Source organism: Mustela erminea, chromosome 10 (assembly GCF_009829155.1).
Source record: "Mustela erminea isolate mMusErm1 chromosome 10, mMusErm1.Pri, whole genome shotgun sequence".
NCBI lineage: Eukaryota > Metazoa > Chordata > Mammalia > Carnivora > Mustelidae > Mustela > Mustela erminea.
Window position 1 is genome coordinate 86,775,024 of NC_045623.1, and position 24,888 is coordinate 86,799,911.

Consider the following 24,888-nt stretch of genomic DNA (forward strand, 5'->3'; position numbering starts at 1 on the left):
GTTGGCAAAATGAAGCCTTGCTGTTTCTTGCTGCCATCTTCAGAGAATTCTGTGGTATAGATTTCTGCCACACCTAGGCTGCTGTCTATGGGGCTGTGTCACCTGTGCTGCCTACTGTGTGTGGCACAGACTGTAGCGAGAGCTTGTGGCCAGAGGGGAATAGCTCACTGAGACTGAAGCAGAGGGCTTGGTTTTATCTAGGATGCTTGGCAGGTCTGAAAGGTTTTGTTTCTGTTGACTTAAATTCAAAATTTCATGTATCAGTGTCTGAATGTAGTTGTGTTGAATGACTTCCAGCATAGAAACAGGAAAACCAAGGGCGCCTGGGTGGCTCAGTGGGTTAAAGCCTTTGCCTTCGACTCAGGTCATGATCCCAGGGTCCTGGGATCGAGCCCCGCTTCAGGCTCTCTGCTCTGCAGGGTGCCTGCTTTCTCCTCTCTCCCTCTCTGCCTACTTGTGATCTCTCTGTCTGGCAAATAAATAAATAAAATCTTTAAAAAAAAAAAAAAAAGGAAACAGGAGAACCAAGCCCCCCCCCCCTTTTTTTTTTTTAAATTGTTGTTGTTGTTGAGAACCAAGCCTCTTAGAAACTGAATGTTGGGGCGCCTGGGTGGCTCAGTGGGTTAAAGCCTCTGCCTTCAGCTCAGGTCATGATCCCAGGGTCCTGGGATCGAGTTCCGCATCGGGCTCTCTGCTCAGCAGGGAGCCTGCTTCCTCCTCTCTCTCTCTGCCTACTTGTGATCTCTGTCAAATGAATAAATAAAATCTTGGAAAAAAAAAAAAAGGAAATTGAACAGCGGAGGTTCAGTGGAGTGTCTGGGTTATGGCGTCGAAGACTGATGGGTTTTCCTGCTTCAGGAGTTAATGAAGCACCATGGCCCCTGTCCCTGTCAGTCATCTCAGGTGCCATCCTTACCGTTGAGAGCAGGGCACAGCTGAATCTTTATCTTTTCCCTTCACTTGATGCACACAGACGCGTCATTTATTTCCCTTCAAACAACAAACTCTGTCTCTGTCTGTCCCATGTCCGTTCTTTCTCAGCAGACGCACAGGCCTTTGGCCGTCTTCCTGACCGAGGCCAATTCTTCTGTCTGTTCTTAAAACCGTTCCTTCCAGCTTTGATCAGTTATTCTCCCTTTTGTAATATCTTTAATATTTTTTCCTTCACTAGGTTCTTCATCTAGGCCTGTAGTAAGTTGCTGACTTCAGAGAAGACTTTTACAAAAATAAAAAATACGTTCTATTTTCCCAAACAGAATTCACGATCAGCTAGTACGAATCTATGTATCTTTACTATTTTACCGTAGGATCTGCTGAGTCTGATGTAGTCTTCCGAAACCCTGGGATGATTCCAACTAGTCTAAACTTGCCTTACCTTTCTCTTGCTATTTTTAGGTCCGGCAGTGGTCCCTCACCAGTATTACGGAGTCACTCCCTGGGGAGTCTACCCTGCCAGTCTTTTTCAGCAGCAAGCAGCTGCCGCAGCGGCAGCAACTAATTCTGCAAATCAGCAGACTACCCCACAGGCTCAGCAAGGGCAGCAGCAGGTAAATGTAAACAGAACTTATCCCCTGTAAGTGTGAATTTTAGTAATGGTGTATCATTAAAGGGTAATGCTGCTCCTGTTAGAGAAATGCTGTGGATTGGCGAGTTCCCTCTAGTGTGTGTTACCTGAATTCAGGCTGAGACTTAACGAGACTTACCGAATGCTTTTTATGCTCAGGTTCTTGGTCTGCATACCTAGGTAATTTCATGAGATTGTGTAGGAGAAAAGTGCATAGAGGAGCATCCACTTAAGGGTACATGGTTAGCAAGTGGCAAATGAGTACTCATACTGATAGGAAGAGCTGCTTTTCCGCCTTAACTACCGGATGCCGTTGCTGCCTTCCAGACACTGTTCATAGATCACCTCTGCCTCTCCATAGGCAGCTTGCCACAGGGAGGCTCGTGCTCCAGACTGCTTATTGAGGACATCAGCTGAACTGGATATAGATCTTTAAACCTATTACGTACATTTTAACTTAGATAATAAGAGCTCTTTAATGAGTTGGGAAAGAATAATGAACTACAAAAACTTAAGTATGCCATTTTATTTTGAATAAGCCTTTTCTCCTGCTTATTAGAAAAACACTTGATTTATTGCTGAAAATTGTGATGAATTGAAAAACTCAAAGGAAAAAAATCCTCATGTCAAGATAAAACAAAATTAATAGGTGGTATTTGTCATTCTAGGTTTATTATTCAATTTCTGCTAAAATTGGGCTTACGCTGTCCACGTGGTTTTGAGTTTCTACAGTTTTCCAGTTTTCCATTTTACTTAGTGCTTTTTAGAGGTATTTACTAGCTACCTTTAAATCTGTCAGAGTATCCCATACTTTATTTTTACCGGTTTACTATTTTTTGATACTTAGCAATATTTTGATGTTACAATTAAGACTGATATGCTTGGCATACATGTATTATTATTTCCATGGAATAAATTCCTAGAAATGGAGTTTTTTCGAGCAAATAAAATGAACATTTAGGCTTTGATACACATTGTCAAATTAAAGCTGTCTTTTGAGGCAAAACACCATGCTCATCTGTGTACATGTGACATAATGCAAACAAGAATGCTTTGATTTTTACCAGTTCCACTGTTTAATTTTTCAGATTCTGCAAAATTATAGAAAAAACACAGGTCTTGAAATTCTATCCAATTTATCCTGGGTCAGTAATTTTATAGTATGATAAGTTTCTGGAAGCTAATGCACGATTTTCTTTACAGTAGATACAACTCTTGTCCCAGGTATATAAAGGAATTTAGCAGAGTATTTGTTGACATAATGGGTGATCCCTGTGATATATTTAATAGTTATTCTTTATGGATAGTCAGTATTTACTTGTGTGATGATCTTTGTGTTTAAACGGCTGCCAGGTACTTGTGGATTTGGTAGACAGAAGTAATTGCTATGTTTTTAAAATTAGTTCTGCTAGAGTGCATAAGAAAAATAGTAGTAAATACTACTTCTTGAAAGCTTTTTGTTTAAAGCTAAGTGCTATGTATGATTTCTTTTATATTTTCTAATTCTGATAAATAGATTTTATGACTTCCTTCATAAGATTGAGGAAATGGGATTTGTGTGCCCAGAGTCACATGGGTATTAAGTTGTTAAGATTTGAACACAAATCTGTAATTTCACAGCTGGTACTATTTTCTGACCATATTGTGATGTTTGGAGTTACAGAAAGCCAGAGATTTGGTCTTTGTTCTACTACTGACTGGTTTTGCACCTAGGGGTGGGTTGCATGAATATGGAGAATATTGGAAGTTCTGAATATAGAGAAGCTATATCCTTAGCTATAAAATGAGCATTGTAATCTGTGCATATCAGGGTTTTCTGTCATCCACTATTACAGACCCCACTGAGAAAAGGTTACTGACACTCCTTTTTAATAAGCAGCCATATTTTAGTTCCATTGCTGTTTTTGTCAGTTTTTGGTTTCGGTTGTTTTAGGAAAATATGATCAAGTTCTTGGTGAACTCCTTTGTTGTACCACTAAAGTGAGAGGCCCTTTTTAAAGTTGCTTTTGACCTTTTGGTCTTGAGATTTTATCAGAAAACAGAACATTTGTTATGTTCTAGGCATGGTAACTGTTCCACACCTAACTGCTGGAACTTGGAGCATAGTCAGCCACTACATCTTGCTTCTGATTCCTTTTCATCCTTTTTATGCAGGTTCCTTTGACCTCTGACAAAAATTTTGTTCTTTTCTATTTCAAAATGTTTCCTAAAGAAAAACTCCGTGGGTGCTGGGTTGAAGTCAGCCACCGTTGTCATACTTGGTAGTGATTTGGTGCTAGGTATGGCATTTTACGAGGGAAGTGTTTAGAATGCCTTCTGAACTTTCTAGATTGGGGGAGACTGTGTAGATGATAATTCTGCTGAGCATGGTGAACGATTATTAATTAAGATATCCCCAATGAGCATCTACTTGTGTATTAAGTATAGGGTAGATTTCAAAAGCTGTATATAAATCAGTACCTTTGAAAAGAAATTGGAATTTAACAGATTTTGAGCCAAAAGGTAGCTAGTAAGCAGACTCTGAGAGTAGTGTTTTGCAAGCAGATGTTCAGTCATTTTTGTTGATTTTATTCGATGTTAAACTGTTACTTATAAAATTTTACATATTTGTTTCCACAAAATCCAGACTTGATAGCTGTCGATGAAATTAAAAATACATGATTACTGGCAGCTGACTTGAAAACTTTGATTAATCATCCGTGTCCCACACAGATTTCTAAGAAGACAGTGGACAAAAAGGAAACACCCTGCTCTTCTCATTAAAACTGGGCCCAGTAGTCTGGATTACCTCTTTCTTCAGGCACCATGTCCTGTCCCTTGTCCCTCGAGCCTTACACAGCTCTTAACCATACATAAACCTGGTTCACAGTGCCTTATGGAAATGATGCTTTCATTGATGTTTTATTCATTCTTGAACTGTTAGTATTGGCCGTATCTCTGTACATGCTGTTCACTTTTCCTAGAGAGCTCTTCTGGGTCATTGGTTAGGCATCTTCTAAGTCTTAGTGCAAACACTTATCTGGGCAGCCTTCCTTGACTCTTCTGTCTATGTGGATTGAAACACTTCTTCTCTTGTAAAGTCCGTTAGAATCTTTAGGTCACAAACAAATATTTTGATAGTAATTAGCTCTTGGTTATTGATTGTCTCCTGGATACCAAGTATTGTGCCTTGCAGACATTAATTCTAATACTCCCAACAGATCTGCAAGATCAGCAGTACTCTCACTACTTGTACAGATAAGGAAATAAGAGACTTGGAGTCAAGTAAATGTCTACATGACTTTTTGCCAGTGTGGGTGGTGGTGTTTCCCTTATACTCATTTAATAAATAGTTGATGGTTAGTGGTGTTTTTCTTTTACATTTTTTGCCAAATGGTACCAAGGATAATCTGTACGCAAGTTCCTGATCATATATCTAACTTTTATAAAGAGCAGAGTGATCGTGAAAGTGATCTGATAAGAACTTTCTTTGCCTTTAAAAACATGTAAAACACATTTTATAATTTTAGGCTTGGTCTGTGGGTTTTGCGTTTTTACTTGCTGGAGTGTATAGATCATGTGCAGTAGATTCTTCAGAGCATTTGGAGTGAGAGTGATCTCCACAATTTTGATACCTGTGTTTCATTTGTGAGAAGTAGATCCTTCAGCACAGTGACAGAACTGGTATTCTGTACTGAAAGGCAGTGTTCTTGACACTCGTCTCCATTTAGGCAGTCTGTGGAATTTAGGAGAGGAGAGATAGGAACAGGTCAGAAGACTCCGAGGTCAAATCTGATGAGCTCGTTTGGGGCCACGGGGGCCTTGTTGAATGAGAATAGTGTTAATAGGGTAGAGAAGGTGCCTTATACTCCATAAAGAAAATATAGATGTTTGGTGGGGTTTTTTCTTTTCCCCTCTTTAAACACAGATATTTTGATTGAACTGTGTGGGTAAATTACCCCTGTTCATCCTATCTAAACTCCCCTCCCCACTCTCCCAGACTCCTTCACCCACTTTTTGTCAAGCACTGATATTTTATAGAGTTGCCATTTGTTGTCGCTCTCATTCACTAGAATAAAAGCTTCAAGAGGGCAGGGGCTCTGTCTTGTTCATTGCTTTATCTCCAGTACCTGCCAGAGGATAGATGTTATGTATTTGATTAATGAACCATTTTTTTTTAATGCTTTTGGCTACTTATAAAGGTGTAATAATGTTTAAGAATGGTAGAATGAGATTTTACTAAATGAGATGTTGCTAATTGAATTTTTATCCTAACAGCAATGCCATATAAGACATTATAGGAGAAACAGTTTACAACTATCAGTTTTTAAAAGTTGGCCCAACTTAAACATACGGTGGGTCTTAGGTATTTTCAGTGAGAAGAAAGTAGTTGACTTATTTCTGTCTCCCAGGTTCTCCGTGGAGGAGCCAGCCAGCGTCCTTTGACCCCAAATCAGAACCAGCAGGGACAGCAAACAGATCCACTAGTGGCAGCTGCAGCAGTGAATTCTGCCCTTGCTTTTGGACAAGGACTGGCTGCAGGCATGCCAGGTGAGGCTGCATTGTTGTTTCTAATACTGGAGGGAAAAACAGTCTGCTTGTTGGGGGAGATCGAGAAGAGAAGGGAAAAGGCAGTGCTTTAAGCTTGTGTTGGCTTCTCATTACTGGGGGACTGGCAAGGATGACATACACTTGCCCTCACTTAGACTGTAGTTCGCTGATGAGAGCACCTAATTGTTCTGAGCCAGTCTTTGTCTTACATGTATCTCCCCACACACTGCTTGGAGTATTCTGTATTCCTTTGTGATGATCTGTTTTCTCCCTTAGGATTATGGATGATAGATGCAGTGGCCAGGCTACTTTAGCATCACTCCAGGGCCTTAGCCTTCATGCTGATGTCTCTGAACAGTATTATTACGAAGTTCCAAGTGTTCCTTAATGGGCAAACCCTCCTGGGATTTCTCCCGAGCCAACAGCAGAGATGCTTTGTAGCTGCCTGCCTGTGATTGATATTTATCTTGAATATGTGTTATTTTTGGCTCACTGTCACCTGGTCCTGTTCTTTGCATGGATTGGAAGTAATTTGTGCTTCTTCCTTTGAAATAGGTCCTTATAGGACCTCGGCATAAATGTATGGGTTCTTACAGATGGTGGAGTATAGCCCAATTAATTGATCTATTTATGGATTCCTACTGAGTAACTTTAACATGTGTCATTTGTTATATAGTTATTAAGCATTCAGGTTTTATTGGGAAGTCACTTATTATTTCTCCTATTGTTTAGTAGAATTTGGAGAGTCCATCTCATATGGTGATGTGAAAGATCCTATTATTTGATGTGTGTCTAGGTTTTACCTGCTAATTTGCAGGATATTTCTGCTTACACTGTTAAGAGGTATGAAAGTACCATGATTGTTGTAATCATTTATACCCTCTATTACTTCTGTAGTCAAGAAAACATAAACAGTTGTCAGTGTATGATTTCTGGGCTTGACACTCTGAAGAGCGAGGGTGTTCCCTTTCCCACCGATTTCCCTTTTATTTATTCATTCATTCATTCATTTATAAAGATTTTATTTATTTATTTGTCGGGGGAGGGGGAAGAAAGCACAAGCAGGGGGAGCAGCAGGCAGAGGCAGAGAGAGAGAAGCAGGCTCCCTGCTGAGCAAGAAGCGCCATGCAGGACTCGATCCCAAGACTCTGGGATCATGACCTGAGCCAAAGGCAGGACGCTTAACCAACTCAGCCACCCAGGTGTCCCCTGAGTTCTTTTTCTAACACTTAGTAGATGGTAAATAATATAACCCCTTATTGTGCCAGGTATCATGGTAGATCTGTCACATTCATACTTTGTCACAGAAGCTTTATGAAGCAGGTATTATTATCTGCATTGAAGAAATGGATGCTCAGAGATATAGGGTCATACAGCTGTTTAGGTGGTGAAGCCAGGAGAGAGATTCTATGTCTGTTTGTCTCCACATCTGAGAGTTTGTGACTGTTGACAGTATGCAACTACCCAGGAGGCGCTGTTAGTTTCATATATACCTGTATGTGGCTTAATATTTCCAGGTTACCCCGTCTTGGCTCCTGCTGCTTACTATGACCAAACCGGTGCCCTTGTGGTGAACGCTGGAGCGAGAAATGGTCTTGGAGCTCCTGTTCGGCTTGTAGCTCCCGCCCCAGTCATCATCAGTTCCTCGGCTGCGCAAGCAGGTGAGCTTCCGTCTTCGTGAACTCCTGTCAGTGGCCCAGAAGAGGTGGTGGATGATGTTCTGAAACGATGTGCTGAAATGTACTTTATTTGGCAGTTCTCAGTATAGCAGTTCTGCCCTGTAATGTTTCAAAGAGAAAATGAGAAGCAGCAAGTGACCTCGATAGATTCTGTTGACAGCCACATACCAGCTGGTTAGCAGCAAGGACCTGCTCCTCCATGAACGTAGGAAGTTGGATTACTCACACAAAATGGCACCGTTGGCAGAAGTCCAAGGCTAATTTCACAGAAATCCATGACATTATTTTAAGATAATACTTTGTTGTTGTAGTTTTTTGTTTTATCGATGTTGGTGTTTGCTTTTTTTTTTTTTTCGGAGGGCGGTGGGATGGAGGGGAATAGTGAGGAATGGCAGAGCAATACATTTTAATAGGGGTGGGCCAGAATGGGTTTTTATTTTAGGCTTTATGTATGTGTTTATATATTAGGAATATAAATTAGGAACAATAGCAGGAACATCCAGAAGAGAGCAACGTGTTCAGGAATTCGAGGGGATTGTATATATTGCTGACGGGTTCTAGAAAAGTCCTCAACATTGATATTTGTGGAACTTGAGAATTTAGGAAGTAGTCGTATTTAAAATGGCTACATTTGACATCTGTACCTATTTTAAACTGCAGACTCTTTAAAGCTACCACTGTAGTGAATTTGGCTTCCATGGTATTTTGACTTCAAATTGGAAGCATAAGTAGAAAATAGAAGTCTCAGATGGAAGGCTCAAAGGCAGATTCGTGTCTGCTTTGCGAAGCTAGGAGCACGTGACAGTGTTTCTGGAAGGCTAGCTCCAAGGCTGGGGGATGTGGCCAGCGCCTTTCCCAGCCCAATGCTTTGCTTTCTTCTTCGTAGCTGTTGCGGCGGCCGCAGCTTCAGCAAATGGAGCAGCTGGTGGTCTTGCTGGAACAACAAATGGACCATTTCGCCCTTTAGGAACCCAGCAGCCCCAGCCCCAGCCCCAGCAGCAGCCCAGTAACAGCCTGGCATCCAGCTCTTTCTATGGCAACAACTCTCTGAGCAGCAATTCACAGAGCAGCTCCCTCTTCTCCCAGGGCTCTGCCCAGCCTGCCAACACATCCTTGGGATTCGGAAGTAGCAGTTCTCTCGGCGCCACCCTGGGATCAGCCCTTGGAGGGTTTGGAACAGCAGGTAGAAATCCAACTTAAGTGCTGTTAAAACTGAATTTTCGTTGTTTTTACAATCTCTATGGAACACTGATGATGCATGGAACCTTGGACAGATAACCCAGGCAGATCTGGACCGAGCCCCGTGGGAATCCGGCCATCCCACATATCTTTGAGATGACGGACTGTTAAAATCAAGTTTCACAGTTGGGGCTGATTTCAGGTTTATGCTCATATTGCTACTTATTTATACTCTCATAGTTGATTTGTTTCAGGGATTAGAAAACCTGGGGAGGTTTTTTAACAGGCATTGGGAAGAATCTGGAGGGAAGTGTAGAAATGTGGATGTTAAAAACCGAGGGAGGAGGACTGACCAAAGACCACAGGGTAGTGTACCCCACAGTCTGCAGGCCTTACAGAGTCGGGAGTTTGCTCCAGTCTTTTGAGAAGAATGAAGGTGGCTATTATGGAAAAGTGGGAAGAAGGACATTAGACTGAGATATTTTTAATGTTTCAATGGGAGGATAAAGCAGTAAAGTAGTAAGGAAAACAGTGGGATAATTGCAGTGTTTGTAAAACAATGTAATTTCAGAACAGAAGGGCATGTTTTGAGAGAGAGAATCTTAAATTGGAATTGGGGGCTAGCAATAACTCTTGATTGAACCCATTGAGAAAACAGGCTTTCACATGTAAGTCTTGTGTAGCGGGGAAATTACCCCATTTACAAATCTTTTTTCTGTACTCCATTTTTCTACTAGAACCTTTGGGTTGATGAAAGGCATTCTTTCTAGCCCATTTTCTTTCACCTTTTCCATAGCTTATGTGGCCGTCCGAGCTTTTTACCCCATTTCCACTCCATAATATGTGACACCAAAGGAAGGTAAATTCAGCATTCGTGTGATGGTTTGAACAAAAGCTTCATGTTAACCTGAGCCATGTCCTCTTTATTACTTACCTGCCCCTAGAACTGCCACATGAACAGTTAGGCTGTCTCTGCTGACAAATTTGCGGTGGTAAGGAGTCTGGATCAAAGTGTTAGGAACAGGTCACTGGGCTTGTTCTTCAAAGAACAGGCCTTTTCTTATCTGCATTGTTTTAATTCCATTTTAGTTGCAAACTCCAACACTGGCAGTGGCTCCCGCCGTGACTCCCTGACTGGCAGCAGTGACCTTTATAAGAGGACATCGAGCAGCTTGACCCCCATTGGACACAGTTTTTATAACGGCCTTAGCTTTTCCTCCTCTCCTGGACCCGTGGGCATGCCTCTCCCTAGTCAGGGACCAGGACATTCACAGACACCACCTCCTTCCCTCTCTTCACATGGATCCTCTTCAAGCTTAAACCTGGGTAAGAACCATTACTCTAACACCACCTTGAACTCTAGAAATCTCTTGCCACTGATGACATTACAAGTTCTTTGCGTAAGCAAAGGACAATCCCTTTATCCTAGGAAGTGTCCTGGGTGTTCTGTGCCTTCCTTAAGTGCCTCATGTTATTTAGGGTGTACCTAGAGAGCATAGCAGTTTTGGATTTATTGGGTGCATCCCCTGTATATTCACTTCAGCTTCAGTCTGAACATCTTGTTCTTTGGCTGCACATGGGAGTCTTTCATTATAAACCCAGGATAGAGTCATTTTCAGGGAAGCTGGAAAACACAGAGACATAGACAAAGAATGTGTTCACCTAGTGTCACCACCGAAATATCACAGTTAATATTTTGCCTTATTTTTCAGACTCCCTCCCTTCTCCCCTCATATACACTTAATATCTTACTTTTCCACATAAAATGTTTTATTTTTAAAAATTGCCAGACTCTTACTATTATTTTTTTGGTATAAATTACCTAGTATGCTAATGAGTATAGATGTGTATTTCTCAAGTGTATGTTTAGGTTGTTATTATGTATGGGGATTTAAAAATGTTACCATCTAGTTGCTAAAATGAGGAAAGAAAAGAGGATTGTAAACAGCAGGCTGTAAGAATGAGAAGAAACTTACATTAGTACTTTGAGTGGCAAATTCCCAAGTCTTCCATGAGGTGGAGTGTGGTGCATACTTCCTTCCCCTCAGTCACTTACCAAGTTTGCATTTTGAAGTGCTGATTTATTTCTTAGATGAGTCAAGTTGAGACATTGAAGTAGAGTGACCACGCAATTTGTGGCACAACCCAGGACACATTTGAGAGTAGGTGTGGGTGCTGTTAACAATGAACTCGGTGACGACAGACCTAAACAGGCAGTGTCCTAGGAAAAGTCAGCATGTATGGCCATTCCCTAGAAGATTTTGTTCGGTTTTTATTTTTAATCCTCTCTTTTGTTTGTTTGTGTATTTGTTTGGGGGCTTTGGGGGAGCAGTTTTATCTTCATAGTAAATTTGAGGGGAAAGTACAGAGATTACTCCTGTACCCTCTGCCCTGTACACATGCAGGTTTTTTCAGGATCAGCACCTGCCACCAGAGCGGTACCTTTTACAGGTGATGAACCTGCATTGACACATCATTATCTTCAGAGCTTGTAGTTTACATGGACTCTTTTCAGTTTTTAACCAGCAAGATTAGACGTGGCTTTATGGGCTCCGAGATGAAGACTGACTGAACACAAATAGTACGCTTTCATTTGGAAATACAGAGACTGGGGAGCGATTTATAAAAATCAAAGAAGCCCTGGTAGTAGAGGTAATATTCTGGACTAAGAGTGCCATCTCGGAGTTGGAGAGGTGGTTTTTAAGGCAAAACTGTGTACGTATGTATGTACATACACATTCTGTGAGCGTGTGTGTGTTCTAAAATCTCACATGGTCAGAGCTGTCCTTGTGGAACTCATTGTCTTAGGTTATATATAGATGTTACTTTAGAGAAGTTGTCGGGCCGTTCCAGATTGGAATATCCAAGTTGGACTGATAAGGCAGTGGGGTACATTGCACAGTAGTGTTTCCTAGTGACAGAGTGCTTGGCTTTAAAGACCAAGGGTGATGCATTGTAAGGGGTAAATAAAAGTCCCAGTTTGGTGTGTAGATGGAAGGAGCTAACACATAGTAGTTATTATCTGCTACTGTTAATGGTTTTGGGTAGTGTACATGTAACTCTGGTAGGTGTAGTATTTTGCCCGTGGTATGGAAGTGAGGAAATCTCCTGAAATATCTTGCCGAGGTCTTCTCGTTATCTGGAGATTGAGCATCAAACCTCTTTGGCTCCAGAGACCACGCCATCATTGTACATCCTGTCACATGATATGCCCAGGGTATCTTTTAAACCAGTGCATTATCAAATCCAGAAGTCTTACCTTTTAATTCCTTGATTTAAACATTTGAACTGTGTCAGCTCATATTGACATTCATAGTACACCAACTAAATCTTGCAAACTTTTTTGTTGGGGGAGGCGGCCTAAGAGCTGAGCAGTAACTATTTCAGACTTGCAGGTCAGGCAGTCTCTATACAAGCATTCTGTTCTGCTGTGCAGTACAAAAGCAGCCACAGACAAAATGTAAATGAATGTGTAGCTATCATGCAGTCAAACTTTATTTCCAGAAATAGGCAGCAGGCCACATTTGTCCTGTGGGCTGTGGTTTGTCAACCCTGAACTAGATGCTGTGGCTCTCGGTGTTTGAAAATGGAGCCGGAACTTACATGCATGTACTCACATGCATGGTGTCTTTGCTCTTTCCAGTGCCTCGGCGATGTTGTGAAGTACACTTCATTCTTAATTCATGTTTCCTCTGTGAAGGAGGAAATAACTGTTAGTACAAGTTGTTTCTCATTTAATGACTTGCCGTCTGCCTGGCTTTCTTTTTAAGATATCTTCCCTTTTAAAAGCAGTTGACCTCATTTAAGCAATTTAGTTGCGTATGTTTGCATGGGACTTCCATTACTGCGTGTCCTGTATCTGTCAGGCATGTCATTCCTCAGGAACTTTGTGTCCTGATCGATAGAGCTTTGCCTTTGCTCAGTCTGTTTCCTTGACTGAAGGGTTCTTGCGTGCTTTGGTCTTAACCTAGAGAAAGTAGAGGTACGAGAATTGGTCTCTAACAGTGTCCATACAGAGGTCCTGAAGACATTTTTTGGTGCAGGAAACGTAACATTTCTTTACCAAATATATATTAGGCCACACCTGATCCGGTTTCTTTGCTGATAATGCTGTACTGCTGACAGCGGCCATTAGCTCTCCGATCGCTAAGGGCTGTGCTGTGCATGCATTCATTGTGTGCAGTTCTCTCCTGACTCGCTTCTGCACAGGGAACTTAAACTCAGTGTGATCTCGTGCCTTTCATAATACCACACAGCTAGCAAGTATTTGAATGCACATGCCAGCCTATAGATCTCTCTTTTTTTCCCAGTATGGATCTTTTCTCCATCATATGATTTTCATACTTCTTCCTCAGAGTCACACATGTGTTCATTAGAATATTCTCCAGATGATCACTGACCTGCTTAGTCAGCTTAGTTTTTCTTTTCCTCATTATTTATTCAGCGACCACTTGTTGGTGCCTACTTAAGACTCTTTAATGTTTTTTCCGTTAGCAGTTGTTTAAAGACCAAAATTCTTTTTTTAAAGAAATCTTTATTGATTTATATTTTACATAGAAAATTCATCCATTTCAGGCTTACAACCATCACCATAAATCGGTTATAGAATATATGGAATATTTTTATCCCCTCAGTTTTCTCAAGACCAGTTACAGTTAATCTGCATTCACACCTTTAGCCCCAGTCAGCCACTGATTTGCTTTGTTTTAAAATTTGTCTTTTCTGAACATTTCATATAAATGGAACCATACAACATGTGATCTCTTTTGTTTGACTTCCTTCCCTTCTCATGGTGTGTCCCCACCTTCCACCACATTCTCATGTGTTTGAGATTTCATTCATGATCTTAATATGTGTCAGCAGTTTGTTTCATTTTATTGCTGAATTGTTGTCTTCTTTATGGACATACTACATTTTGTCTAACCATTCACAGTTGAAGGATTTTTGTCGGTTGTAAGTTTTGGCTATTAAAAATCATGCTGCTGGGGTGCCTGGGTGGCTAAGTGGGTTGAAGCCTCTGCCTTCGGCTCGGGTCGTGATCTCAGGGTCCTGAGATCGAGCCCCGTGTCGGGCTCTCTGCTCAGCGGGGACCCTGCTTCCTCCTCTCTCTCTGCCTGCTTCCGATCCCTGTCTATCAAATAAATAAATAAAATCTTTAAAAAAAAAAAAAAAGAAAAAGAAATCATGCTGCTATGAACATTTACATGCAATTCTTTCTTTGGACACATGTTTTTATTTCTCTAGTAGTAGAATTGCTGATTTGTGTTTCAGTTTTATGTTAAACTTACTGAGAAAATGCCAGTGTTTTCCAAGTTGGTGCACCATTTTACATTCCCATCGGCAGTGAGGGCTCTAACTTCTTTGCATCTTTACTGACATTATTCTTGTCTTATTTAATATAGCTATTCTAGTGAGCTTGAAATGGTATGTCAGTGTGGTTTTAATTTCCATTTCCCTCATGACTAAGGATGTTGAACATCATTTTTTTGTGCTTATTAACTATTCATATATCTTTGGTGAAATGTCTGCTCACATTTTTTGCCCATTTTAAAATTTGGGTTGTTTTTCTTATTACTGAGCTGTAGGAATTCTTTTTATATTCCTGGCTACAACTCCTTCATTAGATACTTGCTTTTTATGTATTTTCCTCTGGTTTTCTGCTTGTCTTTTCTTTCTCTCCTTCTTCTTCTTCTTTTTAATATTACATCTCAATCCTTTTTTTTTTTTTTCTTTAAAAGATATTTATTTATTTATTTGTCAGAGTGCGTATGAGCACAAGCAAGGGGAGCAGCAGGCAGAGAGAGAAGCAGGCTCCCCACTGAACAAGAGGCTTCATGCAGGACTTGGTTCCAGGACCCTGGGATTGTGACCCAAGCCACAGGCAGATGCTTAACTGACTGAGCTATCTAAGTGTCCTGTTTTTTCATTTTGCAGTAGTTTTTAATTTTGATAAGGTCCAGTGTATCATGCTTTCTGGTATAGGAATCTTTGCCCAGCTCAGGCTCATAAAGATTTTTCTTTTATGTTTTGTTCTAAAAATTTTACTGTTCTAACTCTTACATTTAAATTTATCATTCAGGGTGCCTGGATGGCTCAGTGGGTTAAGCCTCCGCCTTCGGCTCAGGTCATGATCTCAGGGTCCTGGGATCGAGTTCTGCATTGGGCTCTCTGCTCAGCAGGGAGCCTGCTTCCTCCTCTCTCTCTCTCTCTCTGCCTGCTTCTCTGCCTACTTATAATCTCTCTCTGTCAAATAAATAAATAAAATCTTTAAAAAAATTTATCATCCATTTTGAGTTAATTTTGTGTTACTGCATGAGGTGGAAATGCATTTTTTTAAGTGTACACCATTTTCCCCAGCAAAGTTTAAAAATTTTCAGTGTACACGTCCTATACCCCTTTTGTTAAATTTGTTCCTATCTTCTTTTTCTTAAGCTGTTATGAATGGAATTGTATCCTTACTTTGGTTTTGGATTGTTTGTTGCTTGTTTATAGAAATACAGTTGATTTTTGTGTATTGATTTTACATTCTGCAAATTGGCCATACTTACTTATTAGTCCCAATAGGTTTCGGTAGATTCCTTAGGATATTCTCTATGTAGGAACATGTTACTAGTGAATAAAGGGTTTTCCAGTCTGGCTGCCTTTTATTTCATTTTCTTGTCTAACTGCCGAGAAACTCCAGCACAGTGTTAAATACAGTAGATAAGAGCACACATCCTTGCCTTGTTCCTAATCTTGAGGATAAAGTATTACTCTTTTACTTTTAAGTATGATCATTGTATTTTACTTTTAAGTATGATAATTGTAAATTTTTCATAGATGCCCTTTATTGGGCTCACTTCCTGTTCTGAGTTTGAGCATTTTGCCATAAATGGAATTTGGATTTTGTTCAGTGCTTTTTCTGTGTTTATTGGTGAATGTGTGGTGTTCATCTTTTATTCTGTGAATATGATGTGTTACATTAATTATTTTTTGGTTGTTAATACACGCTTGCGTTCCAGGGATAAACTTTGCTTCATCCTGTGGTTAGTATTTTTGTTGAAGAGTTTTTGATCTATATTCATGAGGGAGTCTGTCACTTCCTTTCTTTGTCTGACTTGTTATCATGGTGGCATTGACTTTATAACATAGGTTGGGAAATGTACCATCCCCCTCTGTTTTCTGGAACAGTTGGTGGAGTATTGGTATTATTTCTTTAAACATTTGAAAAATTCAGCAGTGAAACTATCCTGGCCTGGGTGTTTACTTGTGGAAAGATTTTTAATTACTAGCTCAATTTCTATTTACATCTTATGGAGCCAAGTTTTTCATTTCTTGAGACAGTTTTGGTAATTTGTGACTTTCTAGGAATTTGTTCTAAGGTGTCACATTTGTTGGCATAGAGTGGAAATGTCTTTTTTTTTTTTTTTTTAAGATTTTATTTATTTGAGAGAGAGAGAGAGCGAGCGAGCATGAGAAGGGGGAGGGTCAGAGGGAGAAGCAGACTTCCTGCCAAGCAGGGAGCCTGATGTGGGACTCTGTCCTGGGACTCCAGTATCATGACCTGAATCGAAGGCAGTCACTTAACCAACTGAGCCACCCACGCACCCCTACGGTGGAAATGTCTTAAGAAAGAAAATCTCCCATCCACTTTCTCAACTCTCCCTTCTATCTCTCCCACAGATAAACATACATACACATATGTGTGTTCAGTAATAGAAGTAAGTTTTTTATGACCCTGAGCGAGTCAGATTTTGAACTAGGTGTCTTAAGTGTGTGTTATACTTCTCAGTTTAAAAGTATTGCTTTTGTGATTATTAATATTACTATTGATCTTATTATTATTAACAATTAGACTTACAGCTGCCATTTTGTGGCTTGTATGTGGGTGAGATGAAACCTTTAGGCTCTCAACCTGTACCTAAAACATTCATCTCTATTAAGTTCCAGCTGTACCTGAGCAAGAAAAAGTAAGGGATATGGAGATGAGTCTCCCAAAGATTTGATTCTTACCTAAATAGTTTCGTGTCTTGCCTCCCTATAGATGGCTCCATTCCACACCCATCTCCCCCTCATTTCCTGAAATGCTCCTTCATGCTTACGGTTTTCTCCATAATCTCCAGATTGTGCCATTTTTAAACTCTAAGCATCAAGAAGTAGCAGATGTAATATATTATAATGTGCATGGTTGACAACTCCCAGCTGTATCATGTGCCCTGGAAGAAGATTGCTGTGCTTGTTAATTCCCACAGTGTTGAAATACAGTAAAAATGAGCTCAAAAGTTCATAATCTGTCCAAGGCAAAAAAAAAAAAAAAAAAAAAGTAAGCACTTAGTTTTATATGATAGAACTCCTATCTTCTTAAAATTAATTTTTGCTGTTCTCATATGTCCTTAGTCCTTTAAGAAGAGAAAAGTTCAAACATGAAATGGTTTTCACTGTCCCTGCATAAACTGCCAGACATGTTTCTAATTTATTGTTCAGTAACTTACTGTTTCTGGTTATTTACTAGTCATGTGTGTGCCTTTTGTACTTCTCCATTCTATAAGGTAATGTAGTATTTTGTGACTGCTCACCTGAAAGTGACTTGTCACCAGTAAAATTAACCATGTGAAAATTAACTTATTTTGGACTCAGTAGTATGCACTGGTGACAACTCATTTTGAGCTTATTTTAATTTAGGGCTACCTGGCTGTGGTATTAATATTAGGGAGTAGATTGGGGAGAACTTATGGTAACATTTTGATGAGTGGTGTTGGCTTCTGCCTGTATTAAAAAGTCAGATGTTGGGGATCTTGGCAATTTTTTCTTTAAAGGTGAAGAAGGTAGGATTTTGCCCCATGGGTATTTGATTCTGTTTTTCTGAGTCTCTGTTCTCTTCCTTTTTGGTTTTTGGGGATTCTATTGATACATCCTCTAGCCTAGAGATTCTTCCCTCATGTGGGTCCCATTTACTATAAGAAGCCCATCAATGAATTCCTCATTTGGGTCACAGAGTTTTTTATCGCTAGCATTTCTTTTCAGTTCTTAGGATTTCCGTCTCTGCTTCTATTGCCCACCTGCTCTTGGATGCTCTCTGCTTTCTCTGTCAGAGCCTGTAGCATATTCACCAGAGTTGTGTTCATTTCCTGGTCTGATGACATGATTACCCCTGCAGTGTGTGTCTCCAATGCTCGCTCTTTCTCTTCACATTGTGTGGATTGACTGTCGGTGTGCCTTGTAATTGTTGAGAGCCGCCTCTGATGCACTGAGTAAAAGGAACCACTATAAATAGGCTTCCGGTCATGTGTTGTTGAGGTGTATGGGGAGGGGCAGTGCTCTGTAGTCCTGTCACTGGGGCTCAGTCTTTTTAGGGAGCCTGTGCTCCTCGACCCCCAACTTCACAAGTGCTTCTCACTTGTTTCCTCCCCTTTTTGGTGGGACAGGGTGGGTTGAATAGGCTGGAGTTGTGTATTTCCTGTCCCCAGCTCAGTCAGTCTCTGACGATAACCCAGCAGGTTATGCTAGTTTCCCCAGAGGGCAGGCTTGGTGAAGTACAGAGTGCTCTGGCCTATTTGAGAATGGTTTCTTTCCTCTTCACCTTACTTAAGCCTTTTTCTTATATTTATTGTGGAACCTGGTTGCAGTCTCGGAGGTAAATCTCAAAATATTGTGGGGGTTTTAACTCTCAAGACTGTTTCTGAGTTAATAGCAATTTGTCAATGACAGTTTAGGTCTCCTTATGTTTGTCATCCATATTAGAATGTTTTTTTAGGAGTTTGATTCTGTTTCTCTGTTGATTTGTTACTTCTCCCTAAATGCCTTTATTAAGTGATGAGATTCCTGAAATATCTTTTATTTTCAAAACTGTGTGTGTTTGTGCCATTCCTCCTTCTTAAGCATGTTCCTTGCTGTTCCCATGCTCTGCAAGACCTGCTGACTTACTTGATTTTCACCTCTTTCCCCATTTCTCCCCTTTCTCAGGCCAGGGAAGAAAGAATTGTTTATGAAATGGTTTAATAAAGAGCAGATGTATGGCTACTTAACTGTTCTCTCTTCTTATAAACCTCCTCTCTTTCTTGATATAACTGAGCCTGAAAATGAGTCTCATTTGGTTGCAGAGGCACTTACTCTGGAGTCGAGTTGTGTCACAGATTCTAGCCATGATCATCTTGGGTTTTGTATCTTTGGGTGAGCATTTTACCTCTTTGGGCCTAAATTATCTGTTACATAAATGGTAATTTAGAACTTCTTTTCCACAATATCAATAAGAATTCAGTAAAACAGTGTATGGAATACTTCTAGTATAGCACTTGGCATAGGACAAGTGCTCAGTAAATGTTTCACGAATTTTAACATTGAGCCATTTCCTTTTGGTTCCATCACTTTGATTGAGATCCAGATCTTTGAAGCTGGACCCTAGAATTCTGTGGAGAAATCCAAGCTGGGTATCTTTTTGTAGCTGCCATTAAACTCCAGAGCAGACATTAATTACATCTCATGAAGAATTTAATGGACAGATCATGCTGGGTGACTTTTCTCATGGATTCTGAGTTGTTATTCATCTGTGCTCTTTGCGGTAGGGTGTTTCTTACCTACCTTGCCTTTTTGTTCAAAAAGAGTGGGGTTAAATAACACACAAAAAGGGTGTTTTTTTTTTTTTTAAATAGTGTAAAGTTAAAAAAAAATCATTGTAAAAAAGTAAGAATATTGAAAATACATTCTCATGGTTTTTTTTTTACTCTGCTTTACATTTTGATAAGCTTTTTGGTCTTACCTCTATTTTATCTCTGTGTTATCTTCTAGAGATTCACAATCATTTTTCCCTTGTCATCGGTTCAGTCATTACTATCCGTGGCATGAAAGTTGTTGCTACTGCAATCATTTCAGGCTCTGTCCCAAAAGAAGGTGTTAAGAGCTGCCCATTCTGGATGCAGAACTTGAAAACCTTCCACTGCAAAGCATATGTCCTTTTTCCCGACTCCTTATGTCTCTCCCCGGCCTAGGGTGCCTTAGTGATTTTCAATTTCTGTTTAGTGGCAAAAGCATTCCTTCGAAGCTTTTTGGGAAGCTCTTTATATAAAACAGACCAATCTGGGTACTCTTGATTTGTTTCTCTTTTCCTTTTTTAAGGAAGGGTTTCTGATGGGGATGAGATTATTCTACTCATGGCAGGAATCTCCCCAGAGCTCAGACGGAAAACGACCTGAGGTCTCTCTGCGATGTGTGTTTTCAGATTCCTGGTGCTCAGGTGCTGGGTCACAGGACAGGCACTCTCTCATCTTTTCCTGATTAATGGCTGTGCTCACTATTGCTCCGTTATTGCTAGCAGTGCCCTGTCAGTGGGTCCAAGCATTTCCCCTTTTCTTTGTGCAGAAGTTTCTTTCCGTCATGGTGAGTTGGCCTTATAAAAACTGTGGCACTAATAGAATCGAATCTTAACACCGAAGGAGTAGATTTGAAACAAAATCAGAAACGGTGCAGGCTTTCATGTGTGGGATGCTTTTTCCCTCTCTTGAACAGAATTCCTTAAGAGTGAGTCTTGAGTTGTCCTGTTCTGTAACCAACAGGAGGCCTCACCAACGGCAGTGGGAGATACATCTCTGCCGCGCCAGGCGCTGAAGCCAAGTACCGCAGTGCGAGCAGTGCCTCCAGCCTCTTCAGCCCCAGCAGCACTCTGTTTGCTTCCTCCCGGTTGCGGTACGGAATGTCTGATGTCATGCCCTCCGGCAGGAGCAGACTTCTGGAGGATTTCCGAAATAACCGGTACCCCAATTTACAACTACGGGAGATCGCTGGGCATATAATGGAGTTTTCCCAAGACCAGCATGGGTCCAGGTGAGGACTTGGCTTTGGCACTTAAGGTAACTGAAATCTTAATGCCTTAAAATTCCATGCCTCAGATAAGGTATACACTAAGTAAATAGCCATAAAGTAATTGAAACAAAGTTTGCCTCTTAGTATGCTTCCTGTTATTTATTTCGGAGGGATGTGGGCAGATGGGGGTCATCAGATACACAGGTGATTGAAAAGAGCCCTTTTGTAATCCAGATCACATGCTTCATCCAAACCTTTTTATCTTACTGTAATGTTCCTAGTTCATGGGAACCTTCCAGAGTGTCTATTTAAGGAATTTAAGGAACAGAAACACTAACACAAAGATATATGCACACTTCTGCTACTTTAATCACTGTTAAGAGTCTTGCTCTCTCTCTCTCTTTTTTTTTTTAAATTTTACTTATTTGAGAGCACAAGTTGGGGGAGGGGCAGAGGGAGGAGCAAGACTCCTTGCTGAGCAGGGAGCCCAACATGGAGCTCGATCCCAGGACCCTGAGATCATGACCCGAGCTGAAGGCAGATGCTCAGCTGACTGAGCCACCCAGGCGCCCCAAGAGTCTTGCTATTAAGGAGACATTATTCATATGTAAGTTTGGATATCTGCTGGCTCAGGAGTAAGATAGCTCCACCACTTTTCTGTGTCATTCCACTCTGTAGAAATGAGAGTCTACATAGAGGTGAGAGAGAAGAAGCTACTATAAAACACAGAATCTGCTTTGGCTTATCCCTGTCCATTTGCCTGTTCCAGTGGCCTTTGTAGAACGGGACCACCCTGGTCCTGGGGGAAAAAGCCTAATTATCGTGACGTCCATCACCCATCCTTTCATATTTGTTTCTGCTTCTCTTTCTTGCTTTCTGTGCCCACTGAAACAGCTTCTAAGGAACGCATCTCCTCTTGGAACTCTGCCATCTTGCTACTGGGCAAGGATTTCTCATATTTGGATCCTGTGGACCAGATTGAGAGACAAAACTTTTTCTTATATGGTTATCTGAACTGAAAACCACAAACTGAGTACTACTTCAGAAAACACTGCAGGCATAAATCATAACTCTTCATATCACGAATGAGTACTGCTTTATACTCACATGAGTTAAAGAAGATACTAAGGACTCTAGGCGTTGAGTTTATTGATGTAGGGCTGGTTTCTAAAAGAGAAGGTCAGGTAGAGTTCTCCCTGAGTTACGGCCACCTTCACCCCCCTTTCCCTGCCCACCTGCTTGTCTCCCCCTCATCCCACACACAAATACAGTTTGGTTGTATGTAATAAAATATACTAAAGTTTAAATATATTTTAGAAGTTCAGTGAAGTTAGGGGTACTTCACACTATAATTTTTTTTCCTTTTCAGAGAAAAGGAAATGAAGTGAGCTCAAGTAATTCATTTAAATAACAGTTGTTTATGTGTGTGCCCGTATATATGGGCGCCTGCACAGGCACGTGTGCGGTTTCAGAACGGATACATTATATAAATTGAACTAATCCTTACTGATTTCCAAGTCTTTCTGAGATGCTAGGATTGCCATTTTTACTTTGTACTTCAGATTCATTCAGCTGAAACTAGAACGAGCCACGCCAGCTGAACGCCAGCTTGTCTTCAATGAAATCCTCCAGGCCGCTTACCAGCTAATGGTGGATGTATTTGGAAATTACGTCATTCAGAAGTTCTTTGAAGTAAGCTTTGTTCTTTCTATTCTTTGACGTTAGAGAATCTGGAGCATTTTGATTTTCATTAGCTGTTTTTAGAATGGCAGTCTCATCCCAGTCCTCAACGTGAAGTGTGTGTGGTCTTATTGAAGAGCTTTTAAATGTTTATCCCAAGTTACAAGCAGCAGTATGTCATTGAAATACCCAAGCAGATGTGCCAGTCTATTTTAGGAATGTGTTTGGAGAACCACTGTCCCTATTTAGGATCCAGCACATTATTTCTGATTGTTATGATAGATTAACTAAATATGTCTTTTTAGAGGAAATAATCCTCGTAAGATAATTTTAGCAGGATCATGATAAAATGTTCTAAAAAATGGATTTTTAGGATTCCTGGAGAGTTATCTTTGAATGTCAACTGTAGTGTTTTTCATCATAAACTACAGTCACGAGGATTGTTAAATGCTTCTTTTTGGATGATCCTTCAGTCTTGGTTTCCTCTTTTACTTCTGTTATTATGAATAATGTCTACTGTTGTTACTGTTGCTTTTGGAAAGGATTAATGAGATTGCTGGATTAATGTCTGTAAATGTCAGAAAGGCAGGGATTTTTTTGTTATGTTCTTGTAACCCTGGTGTGCCAGTATCAGCAATTTTAAGTCCTAAATCCAGAAAGGATTTGAGAGGAAGAACTTGGAATAGGGGAAAATGCTGGAACTGCATATTACCTGCTCCAAAATAGAAGAAATTTGTCAGTTTTGTACATCTTGCTTAGTTCATTTTGTGTGAGATGTAAAAATGGCTCACTCACCGCTTTTGTATTCCTACCTTCTCACAAAGACTGAACTTCTTTGACTTTTTTTTTTAATTAAAGATTTTATTTATTCATTTGAGAGACAGAGAGAGCACAAGCAGGGGGAGAGGCAGAGGCAGAGGGACAGGGAGAAGGAGATTCCCTGCTGAGCCAGGAGCTCAGTAAGGGGCTCGATCCCAGAACCTGTAGATCATGACCTGAGTTGAAGGCAGGTGTTTAACTATCTGAGCCATCCAGGTGCCCCAGTTCTTTGACTCTTAACTCTTCAGTGATACACTAAGAAGCCAGCATATTTGTAACGTTTCTGTTTACTGAGATTTTGTGATTAAATTCTGAGCAAAGTGGAAGTGCAGACTTTTAAGGGAAGTTTGTTTCATAAACACATCTGTCATCTTTGTGGTCTATATTAACAGTAAGAATTGTTGCTGGGCGCCTGGGTGGCTCAGTTGGTTGAGCAACTGCCTTCGGCTCAGGTCACGGTCCTGGAGTCCCGGGATCGAGTCCCACATCGGGCTCCCAGCTCCATGGGGAGTCTGCTTCTCCCTCTGACCTTCTCGCCTCTCATGTTCTCTCTCACTGTCTGTCTCTCAAATAAATAAATAAAATCTTAAAAAAAAAAAAAAAAAGAATTGTTATTACTTTAGTTCTTATAACAAAGAGTAACCTTTTTGTGGTCCCTGTAAAATTACTGTAATACTTGGTAGCAAACAATCCACGTGCCCTTTGGAAGGTTAGAGTGAATAACCATGGTATCTTTTTAATTTGAATGTTTGCGCTTTTTAAATTGATCCAGTATTTTAGGGGCAACTATCAGTCAAAATCAGCTTGTGGAATAAGCAAAAACTGGGGTGCTGTACTCTAGATATGGTCTGTTTCTAAAAATTCAGAGAAAGATCTGAAAAACTTTATGATGATTCTTGTTTCTGAGATGCGTCTCTTGAATTGGTAAAGTAATACCAGTGGCTTTTGATCCTGTGCATCTTCCCCCTAAAATTTCACTTAAAATGTAAGATCCTCAATAAAAATAAGAAATGAACAGAAAATGACTTACAATTTTGACTTTAGAATGTCTTTTCACCACCCTCTTGTCCCAGATAGAATGTGGAACTCTCCAGCTTCAGCGCTGGTCATGTGCTGGCTGAGATGGCTGAATGAAGAGGGGATGATATCTGTAGGTTAGAGAACTTGCCTGGTGCACACAGCGTCCCTAGTCGGTAGTTCTCTTGTGTGGAAGCTGATGATGTATACAGTCTCCTCCAGTCTCATGATTATGTCATTCCAATGAACATAAAAAACCAGGAATGGGAAATCCTTGTAGGAAGAGTTTTAACATTTTGCAGCATTACCTCTAAATGATTCTACTAACTCCCCCTGGACTGTGTTGCCCTATATAGAGAGAACATTCCAGTGCTTAGAGTGATGTAAAATCCTAATTCAAAACACAATGTCTGTATGTTAAGATTTCATGTGGATGAGAGAAGACCTTTCTCACCCATGGGCCTCAGACACCTGAGAGCTATAGATTTGCTCCAGGAAGTGCTTGACTCTTTCCCATACATTCACTAAGGTTCCAATAAACAGTGTTGCCCACATATATTACTATTTTTAGAATAAATGTAAATGCTTTTATATTTAATGGGAATATAGATTCCTAGCATTAGTGAATTAATGGCAATTTTGAGG

The 24,888-nt window shown here is 40.4% G+C and overlaps 1 protein-coding gene and 1 non-coding gene across 21 annotated transcripts in view; both read left to right on the forward strand.

Annotated features, from left to right (window-relative positions):
- The window catches only part of PUM1 (pumilio RNA binding family member 1), a 139,339-nt gene that overhangs the window by 97,924 nt on the left and 16,527 nt on the right, over nt 1-24,888 (forward strand). For 16 of the 20 annotated variants that reach the window (XM_032303411.1, XM_032303405.1, XM_032303399.1 and 13 more), the window contains 7 exons: nt 1,396-1,547; nt 5,956-6,094; nt 7,612-7,755; nt 8,660-8,956; nt 10,042-10,278; nt 20,481-20,748; nt 22,290-22,419. In XM_032303411.1, coding sequence (XP_032159302.1) covers nt 1,396-1,547; nt 5,956-6,094; nt 7,612-7,755; nt 8,660-8,956; nt 10,042-10,278; nt 20,481-20,748; nt 22,290-22,419 — 1,367 coding nt within the window. The remainder of the gene's footprint in view (nt 1-1,395; nt 1,548-5,955; nt 6,095-7,611; nt 7,756-8,659; nt 8,957-10,041; nt 10,279-20,480; nt 20,749-22,289; nt 22,420-24,888) is intronic. The other 4 variants (XM_032303404.1, XM_032303417.1, XM_032303406.1 and 1 more) reach the window with 2 other exon arrangements.
- Nucleotides 6,215-6,292, forward strand: LOC116568389. The gene has a single exon (XR_004276596.1). It is a non-coding gene; the product is annotated as a small nucleolar RNA SNORD103/SNORD85 (small nucleolar RNA).